The sequence below is a fragment of the Momordica charantia genome (assembly GCF_013281855.1).
Source record: "Momordica charantia cultivar OHB3-1 chromosome 7 unlocalized genomic scaffold, Mcharantia_2.0 BLBB01000007.1, whole genome shotgun sequence".
Lineage (NCBI taxonomy): Eukaryota > Viridiplantae > Streptophyta > Magnoliopsida > Cucurbitales > Cucurbitaceae > Momordica > Momordica charantia.
The window spans coordinates 14,912,000-14,921,644 of record NW_028275165.1 but is presented as its reverse complement, the minus strand read 5'-3'; the positions used below and the strand labels follow the sequence as shown (position 1 = coordinate 14,921,644).

Sequence of the window (9,645 nt, the reverse complement as noted above, 5' to 3'; positions counted from 1 at the left end):
TGACAAAGGAAAGACTATCGCTCAAGAAAATCAATCGCAATATTCCAGTTCGATCGCTTCGCTGTTTGTTTAGCAGCTTCAAGATATGATCACGAACACGATCAGAGCGCAATACGGCAGGCCTTCTCAAAGCTCCCTCTTGTATTCTAAACCATATACTAAGAGGATTAATGATCTGAGAACGCCTGCTGAATATCAACCTCCAAAGTTCCACTATTTCGATGGAAAGGGCAATCCCAAGCAACATATTGCTCACTTTGTCGAAACTTATGAGAATGCTGGTCAACCAGTTCGTCCGAACGTTGAAGGGAAACGTCTTTGACTGGTATACTGATCTCAATCTTGAAATAATCGAGAGTTGGGAACAGCTTGAAAGAGAATTCTTGAATCGTTTTTACAGCACAAGGAGAACCGTTAGTATGATGGAGCTCACCAGTTGCAAACAAAGAAAAGGTGAATCGGTTGTCGAATATATCAACTGGTGGAAAGCTCTAAGTCTTGACTGCAAGGACAAACTCACAGAAGTATCTACTGTGGAAATGTGCATCCAAGGCATGAACTGGGGACTTCTTTATATCCTTCAAGGGATAAAACCTCGTACATTTGAAGAACTAGCAACTCGCGCTCATGACATGGAGATAAGTATTGCTAGTATAGGTAATAAAGAGCCTCTAGTCTCAGATGTGAAGAAAGAGAAGAAGGAAATGAAGAGTACACAGAAGATCTCCAAGGTTTCTACGAAGAAATCTATCGTCGTTAACACGACCCCTCTCAAATCTTCCTCGAAAGGAAAAGAAAAAGAAAAGAAAATAGAAAGCGACAAGATGGAAACGTAAGACATCGCCTATCTCTGGAAGAAAGACAAAAAAAGGTTTATGCTTTTCCAGATTCTAACCTTGCAGATATGTTAGAGCAACTACTAGAAAAGGGACTCATAGAACTCCCTGAATGCAAACGACCCGAACAGATGGGAAAAACAAATGATCCCAACTATTGTGTATATCATCGAGTCGTTAGTCATCCAATAGAAAAATGTTTGGTTTTAAAAGAACGAATTTTAAAGCTTGCTAAAGGAAAGAAGATTGAGCTAGATCTTGATGTAGTGGCGCAAACAAATCACGCTGCAATACTCCCAAGTTTCGGCGGCCAATCATCCATAATCTCATTTGGTGACGAAAGAAGTGGTTTGGATCCATTTGGGACCCTCGAACCTATAACCATTTTGTCCCGACATAAGGCTCATAGGAAGAACTCCCAAGAAAACGACGAATTTACAGAGGACGGAAAAGAAGAATAGACTCTTGTAACTCGTCGAAAGAAGCGAAAACAAAATTTCGTTAAGAAAGAGTCTCGCATATTACGAGACCATAAAAGAAGAAGCAGAGCTCATAAGAAGAAAGGAAAGAAAAGTTTGAGGAAACATAAGCTAGTCGTGGAAGAGAACGAATATATTTCTCGACCTCGAAAAAAGATTTCTTTCCATTGAGTTTCCTTAATAATAATCAAGAGGAAATCTCTGAAACAGTCACCTGTCACACTATCACTGTGACTGACAATGATATGTTTCTACAAGTTCAACAGAAGCAATGACAAAGTTGGAAGATCCATCATCTTACCGTAAGTAATTTGTTGTCACTTCCTCGAAAGGTAAAAAATGTTCTTATTGAGACATTGAAAGATTCTGACATTCTAGTCTCTCAAGCAAACACATGTGCTTCATGTTTTACGTCTATTGGCTTCACATATGAAGATTTTTTGCCTGGGTCAAAACCCCACAATAGACCGTTATTTGTTTCAGGGTATATTCAAGAAAAAAAAGGTCAGCCAAATTCTTATTGATGATGGCTCAGCTGTCAATATAATGCCCAAGTTAACTATGAAGCAGCTAGGCATTTCGATGGAACTGTTATCAAATAGTAAATTGGTGATTCAAGGCTTCAATCAAGGCGGTCAGCGAGCAATTGGCATGATCCACCTTGAACTCAGCATTGGGGACTTCAAAGCTAACACTCTGTTCCACGTTATAGATTCCAGGACCACCTACAAGCTATTATTAGGGCGCCCTTGGATTCATGGAAACGGCATAATAGCGTCCACACTGCACCAATGTTTCAAAATTTATCAAGATGGCATCATGAAGGTTGAGGCTTATACGAACTCATTCTTGGAAGCTGAGTCTCATTTTGCAGATGCGAAATTCTATATAAAGACTGAGATTATAGGGGAAGTTATACCGACGGAAATCCTCTTAATCAAGAGCTGTGATAAACCTAAGTTGCAGCAGCATGAAGACCCAGCCAAAGGGCTAATCAATGAAGTAAACACTTTTGACGTCCAAAAGAATGAAACCCCTACCAGCGCTAAAAAGTTATGGGCTTTGAAGGTTGAGAAAGCGCCAAGTGCTCCTATCCTTCGCCATGTCCCTTTATCTCTGCGAAAGAAGGGTGAATCACCATTTACAGAATGCTAGAGAAACCTAAAGGGCGGTGATGTAGAAATCTTGAAAGAGAACTTCACCACGCCTCTTACAAAGATAACAAAGCAAGAGGCTAAAAAGCCCGAGGATGACCATATAAAAGTGATCTTTCCAGAGAAGCGAACGAATGATGGATTTGACCCAAAAGCATATAAACTTTTGGCAAAAGCAGGCTATGATTTTACAACTCATACTGAGTTTAAAAGCTTAAGGATCTTCGATGAAATACCTAAACTTTCTTCAACACAGAAGAAGTTGCAAAAAAAGGGTTACGCCATAACTACCTCAAGAGTAGGCATTGGATATAAATCACCAGAGCTTGTTCGCATTACCAGGAAATGGAAAGCAAAGATCGCAGACACGAACCATATTACAATAGAAGAAGTTGACGACCAAGAAAATAAAGAAAGTGCTAACCAAAGGGTTTCTGCCTTAAATCACATCAGACCGCCAGTTGCACGCTCTTTGATCTTTGAAAGATTAGGTGCGGGTACCGCAGAAGAGGAAGTTTCATATCCAGCTTCTAGTTCTACGTGCACTTCGGCTTTTCAGAGGTTACTTATGGCCACAAGAGAAGAAGAAAGCTCACGTGTACCTATTCCTTCTAAATGACCTTCAGTTTTTTGAAGATTAAGCTTTACACCAGCAGAAAATAAAGACAAACGTTTTGCGTCAGTTTTTGAACGTCTGGGACATGAAGGGATAGGAGAAGCTTAAAAAAAGAGGCAACTTACTGAAACGAAAGGTGATAAAGAAATCTGTAGTAGTGTTCCATCCAAAATGAGAAGAATGACTTGCATTTTTGTAAGTACATAGGGCTCATTGAAGGTAAAGCCACATACTATCATCCTCAATAAACCGGCGGATGAGAGTGAAGAATACAAGGAAGATAAGACCGAATGTTGCCATGTTACTGTTGAAGACGCCTCGGACATTGAAACATCTGAAGAAGATGTCGAAGAAGCTCCATCGTCATTAGAAGATGGCAACCAGCCAACAGTCGACGAACTTAAGGAAGTAAATCTTGGCATGATAGAAGATCCACGTCCAACTTTCATAAGTGTGTCACTTACTTGTGATGAAAAAGGTGAATATATAAACCTACTCACCACATACAGAGATATTTTTGCTTGGTCATACAAAGAAATGTTAGGACTTGATCCGAAAGTGGCAGTCCATCACCTTGCAATTAAACAGGGATATCGGCCAGTGAAACAAGCCCAACGACAATTTCAACCATAACTTATACCTCAAATCGAAGTTAAGGTCAATAAATTGATAGAGGCAGGTTTCATCCGCGAAGTGAAATATCCAACATGGAGAGTAAACATTGTTCCTGTGAGAAAGAAGAACGGCCAGCTTCGTGTGTGCGTTGATTTTCGTGACTTAAACAATGCATGTCCCAAGGATGATTTTCCATTACCAATCACCAAAATCATGGTTGATGCTACTACAGGACATGAATTCTTATCTTTCATGGATGGATCATCAGGATACAATCAAATTTGGATGGCACTCGAAGATGAAGAAATGACAGCATTTCGAACTCCGAAAGGGATATATTGTTATAAGGTAATGCCCTTCGGACTAAAAAATGTCAGCACCACTTATCAGCATGCCATTGAAAAGGTATTTGATGACATGCTACATAAACATGTCGAATGTTACGTTGACAATCTCGTGGTTAAGTCCAAAAAGTGACAAGATCACCTTGGTATCTAAAAGTAGTCTTTGATCGCTTGAGAAAGTATCAATTAAAGATAAATCCTCTCAAGTGTGCATTCCGAGTTACCTCGGGAAAGTTCCTTGGTTTCATTGTAAGACATCGGGGAATCAAAATTGATCAGTCAAAGATTGACGCTATTCAAAAAATGCCAAGACCTAGGAACTTACATGAGCTGAGAAGTCTTCAGGGTCGTTTGGCCTATATCAGGAGATTCATCTCCAACCTAGCTGGCCGATGCCAACCTTTTCAGAGATTGACGAGGAACGATACAAGTTTCGAGTAGGATCAAGCATGTGAAAATGCTTTTGAAAGCATAAAAAAATACTTGCTTAATCAACCTGTCTTAGGTGCACCCATAGCAGGAAAGTCGTTGATATTATATATCATTGCGCAAGAAAGATCGCTCGGAGCATTGTTGGCGCAAGAATGAGAAAAAGGGAAAGAACGAGCCCTTTATTACTTGAGTAGAACCTTGATCGGAGCTGAATTAAACTACTCTCCAATCGAGAAGATGTGTCTTTCTCTCTTCTTTGCCGTCGATAAATTAAGGCATTATATAAAAGCCTTTACGGTGCATCTAGTTGCTAAGGCAGATACAATAAAATACGTTCTGTCTAGGTCGATCATTTTGGGACGTTTGACAAAATGGGCAATTTTGCTCCAGCAGTACGATATTGTTTAGGTACCGCAAAAGGCAATGAAAGAGCAAGCATTGGCGGACTTTCTAGCGAATCATCCAGTCCCATCAGATTGGAAATTGTGTGAAGACTTGCCTAATGAAGAAGTATTCTATGTCGAAATAAAGGAACATTGGACTATGTACTTTGATGGTGCAACACGAAGGAATGGAGCGGGGGCAGGTGTTGTCTTTGTTTCACTTGAGAAACATATGTTACCCCATAGCTTCACACTTGGTGAATTGTGTTCAAACAACGCTACTAAATATCAAGCGCTCATCATAGGACTTCAAATTGCCATAGAAATAGGAATAACATACATTGCGATCTACGGCGATTCGAAGTTGATAATCAACCAACTTCTGCTGGAGTATGATGTGAAGCACGAAAACCTTAAACCTTACTTCGTTTATGCGAGGCGACTGCTGGAGAGGTTCGATGGAGTAACACTAGAGCATGTTCCTCGTTCGGAGAACAAAAAGGCAGATGCCTTAGCTGAAGGGATGTGAATCCCAGAGCGGAAGCAGACCGTCGTTCGTGACTTTTGGGAAACAAAATCAAAAGTGTTGATAATGAAATACAAGGGAAAACTTTACCTTTGAAGAACGTTTCTTCAACGATTTCCCAACGAACACCACCGAACGATCTTCCTTGCTATCCTCTTGGGTCTCGAGATCGTGCTTGTGGGAGCAATACTTTGGAATGAAGAGAGAAATTCAGTGAGATTCTTTGAGAGAGTGACGTTTGAGAGAGTAAATTGCTTGGGTCTCCTCCTCTGTGTTGTGCAGCACCTTCTGCAAAAATAACAAAGGCGAAATATGACGTGGGGTAACTCCCCACGTCATATGCAACTTCCCACTCCCCTGCATTTTTGCAGGGGAGTGATTTATTATTAATAATAATATAAAATAATATTATTAATTAATAATAATTAATATATATTTAATTAATTAATTATTAATCTAATTAATAATCAATTAAATATATATATATTAATTAAATAATTAATTAACACTTAATTATTTATTATCAAAATAGAATCATATTCTAAAGCATTTCTCTCGTATAACCTATAGTTCTAACGTACATCTTATGCACAATATTTTTAACCTATAGTTTTAATATGAATCTTATATTAATTTTATTTTAATCTCATTCAAATAATTTCTTTCATAATATATAGTTTTAATTTAGAATTAACTATATATTATTATGTATCAATATACATATATTCCCTTGAGCAATTTGAAAAGTTCAAATTTTTCCAAAAATTTAATCCTCGTTTTACTCGTTATGAGCTAGCAAGTGGACCTAATCGACCTACAGATCCGAAGCTCCAACGATACGAGATTAATCGGTCAAACTCATTGACCGAGTTAATCAACATTCATTAACTACGGGTCACTCCACTAAAGACCCGCAGTTGCACTCTTCTCACTGTAGAATGTTTTCGTGTCCATGGATATACGACCATTAATGACAAGTCAATCCTTCACGAGTGCTCGTAACTCAAGTTGGGTCAAATTACCGTTTTACCCCTGAGTTACATCTTACTCCTTAAATACCACTGCTCCTTTAATGAACAACCCGGTTATGATCCGACCAATAACTGGAAGTCCCTCTCGGGCCAATGAGAGGGTGGGGCCCCTAGTTCAAGTCCCGGAGTCAGCATTTAAGAGAACACTCATCTACTCCCCTAAAGTCGGGGAGGAGTGAATTCCATCTTGTGAAGTTATGTTCCCAGCTCCCCACTCGGTCTCGTCCCCAAAATGGTAGGAATATTGAGTCGGTAACTCGGGCCAATCTCACCCATACAGATCAAAGGACGAGCCCTCACGAGCAGAAGTCCATAACTCACTCAGGATTGAGAATGAGTTGTTTGGTCATCCTATGAAATAACAATCTGTTAGTCAACGGCGTTGCATCTAAAGATTGTCTATTTCACAGTCCGGTCTTATACAAACTCATTGTATAGGATACCCCCACTCGCATGTCTCCACACGAACGACCTGGATCGAGTCGTCTGTAACATTTACAAAGTGGACCGTATCCATAGTGTTGCCAGGATAAGGTACCCAGCCTTATCCATATACTATAGACCCTTTAGGTTATTCACGGGACATTATCCCCTCGTACATCAGGGGTATATCAAATATATACCTCGTATATCAGGTATATACCCAGTATATATACTGTCCCGATTACATGAAATAACCTTGGATGTTTAGTTTATTGGATTTTGGACAATGCAATGCTATGAATTCAACAATAAATCTATTGAATAAAACTTTATTGAATATACATTTATTTTTACATAAATACAAACTACGAGTTTAGGGTAACACACCCAACATTAGCAAATTTGGCTACTGCTCTTACAATTTAAGAAGATGAGACGTTGCACATTTCACTTTGCCAAAAATGGATCACCCCACCAATCGAAAGTGAGCGTCAAGAAGCAAATGCTATATCAGTTTGCATCATTGAAGAAGAAGATTGGCGACAATCTATTATAGATTATCTTCAACATGGAAAGCTTCCAGTAGATCTCCGACATAAGACTGAAATACGTAGAAGAGCTGCTCGATTTATCTACTACAAAGATACTCTTTACCGACGCTCCTTTGAAGGTCTTTTTCTTCAATGTTTGGGAAAGGAAGAATATGCTAAGGCGTTAGAAGAAGCACACTCAGGAGTTTGTGGTGCTCACCAATCTGGGCCAAAGCTCCATTTCCGATTAAATAAAATGGGTTATTATTGGCCCACAATGGTTCAAGATTCTATGGAATATGCAAATAAGTGTGAAGCTTGTCAGATTCACGCTATTTCATACATCAGCCACCAGAACCTCTACACCCCACTGTAGCCTCGTGGCCATTTGAATCTTGGGGACTTGACCTTGTCGGTCCTATAACGCTCAAATCTTCAGCTGGACATTCTTACATACTCAGGGACTGATTATTTTTCAAGGTGGGCTGAAGCGATTGCGCTAAAAGAGGCAAAGAAATAGAACATTGCAAATTTCGTCCGAACTCATATAATTTTTTGGTACGGTGTACCTCAACGAATTGTCGGTGACAATGGCAAACAATTCTCCAATAGTCTGATGGACAAACTATGCGAAAAGTTTAGCTTCAAGCAATATAAATCGTCCAAGTATAATGTTGCAGCGAATGGGTTGGCAGAAGCATTCAACAAGACGTTATGCAACTTATTGAAGATACTGGTCTCCAAAACAAAAAGAGACTGGCAAGAGAAGATCAGTGAGGTGTTATGGGCCCATCGAACTACTCATCGTGCTCCTACAGGAGCTACGCCATACTCTTTAGTTTATGGTGTAGAAGCTATCCTTCCATTGGAGAGAGAAATTCCATCACTACAAAAGGTCGTGCTAGAAGGTTTGACCATTGAAGACAATGCAAAATTACGCCTTCAAGAGTTAGAAGCACTTCACGAAAAGAGACTTGATGCGCAACAAATATTGGAATGCTATCAGACTCGAATGACCAAAGCTTCAATAAAAATGTTCGGCCTCGGTCATTTCAGGTTGGTGATATGGTGCTTGTTGTTCGAAGACCTATCATCACGACGCGTCACACATGGAATAAGTCCACACCTAAATGGGACGGACCCTACATCATCAAATAAGTCTACACAAATGGAGCGTATAAGATCATTGATAAAGATAGATTGAGAATTGGTCCGATTAACGGCAAATTTCTTAAAAGAGTTTATGTGTGAAATGTAAACACTCCTTATCGTAAGAGTCTAAACTACATGATACTCATGGCCCGCATGAGTTAAAAAGGTGAACGGCCTAAAAAAAATCTTTTATTTGAACTACGTTATGACTTGATCCCTTTCATTGATGGGTACGTATGCAGCTTAGAGGAAATTTTAAGTTCGGTCTATAATAAAAAAAATCTCAAATCATGAATCAAGGCAATTTTATTTATTATTTTATTTATCAGTTCAATCTATAATTTTATTTTTTTATGATTAAAAAGAAGAAATATTATTATCATGAAATCATAGAGTCCATACATGAAATGATAAATTAATATATATATATATGTATAAATCCTCTAAAATGGCGGCATCCACTTGAAGTCCTTTAACTCTTGTTGCGTGTCCTCCAATATTCCACAGTAGGCCACAAGCGATCTGACATCCGCATCATCCACAAATGGAGCACCTTCAATATCATTCATCTTCTCTCGCACTTTAGAGGCTTCAAGTTTTTGTTGGTCTATGTATCCATCTTGCTTGAGAATCAGCTTAGAAACTTCACCTTGTTGAGCTTGGGCAACTTTAAGTTTGGCTTTCAGCTCTTCTTCCTCTTGCAATAGTTGTGCATGTTGTTGTTGAAATTTGTTCTTCTCTGTAAGCGCATGTTCCTCATTGTATGATATCTTCTATTAGCTAAATTTGCACACTTCTAATTGACGATCTTTGCTCGTTAAAGTCAGCTGAGAAGAAATCAACGATTGTAGGTTGTTAGAAGTTTCAACCTTTCTCAAATAGTCAGTATAAATTCTTCAAGATAAGCAAGGTTAGCTACTCCAGTTTCCGAAATCGCATGGATAATTTTTCGAGCCTCTAGTTCAATTTCACAATTGTATCAAGTGGAATACATGTAATCTTCTTATGTAAAGTTTCCCACATAATTAAGGCAATTTGTCGTCAACTGTCAGAAATTACATTAGCTGCACAAAGGTCAGAGACCTCTGACATGACAACATGTACCGCCTTCTTAGCTGGTGTAG

The 9,645-nt window shown here is 39.0% G+C and overlaps 2 protein-coding genes across 2 annotated transcripts; both read left to right on the top strand.

Annotated features, from left to right (window-relative positions):
* Positions 1 to 221: 221 nt before the first annotated feature.
* On the top strand, positions 222 to 5,388 carry LOC148210431 (uncharacterized). Its single transcript, XM_088126318.1, has 6 exons — positions 222 to 731; positions 1,751 to 2,444; positions 2,496 to 3,067; positions 3,305 to 3,563; positions 3,759 to 4,048; positions 4,885 to 5,388. Exons 1-6 carry the CDS (start codon positions 222 to 224, stop codon positions 5,386 to 5,388), a joined length of 2,829 nt encoding a protein of 942 aa, XP_087982444.1.
* Positions 5,389 to 7,985: 2,597 nt separating this feature from the next.
* On the top strand, positions 7,986 to 8,573 carry LOC111016196 (uncharacterized). Its single transcript, XM_022291492.1, has one exon. It carries the CDS (start codon positions 7,986 to 7,988, stop codon positions 8,571 to 8,573), a length of 588 nt encoding a protein of 195 aa, XP_022147184.1.
* The last annotated feature ends 1,072 nt before the right edge of the window (positions 8,574 to 9,645 follow it).

Excerpts from the sequence above, each read along its gene's own strand:
- LOC148210431 (XM_088126318.1), top strand. The coding sequence starts at position 222 with ATGGAAAGGGCAATCCCAAGCAACATATTGCTCACTTTGTCGAAACTT. Across the intron at positions 3,068-3,304 it reads GAGAAGAAGAAAGCTCACGT|GTAAAGCCACATACTATCAT; the intron begins GTACCTATTCCT and ends GGCTCATTGAAG. Across the intron at positions 3,564-3,758 it reads ACTTACTTGTGATGAAAAAG|AGGCAGGTTTCATCCGCGAA; the intron begins GTGAATATATAA and ends ATAAATTGATAG.
- LOC111016196 (XM_022291492.1), top strand. The coding sequence starts at position 7,986 with ATGGACAAACTATGCGAAAAGTTTAGCTTCAAGCAATATAAATCGTCC.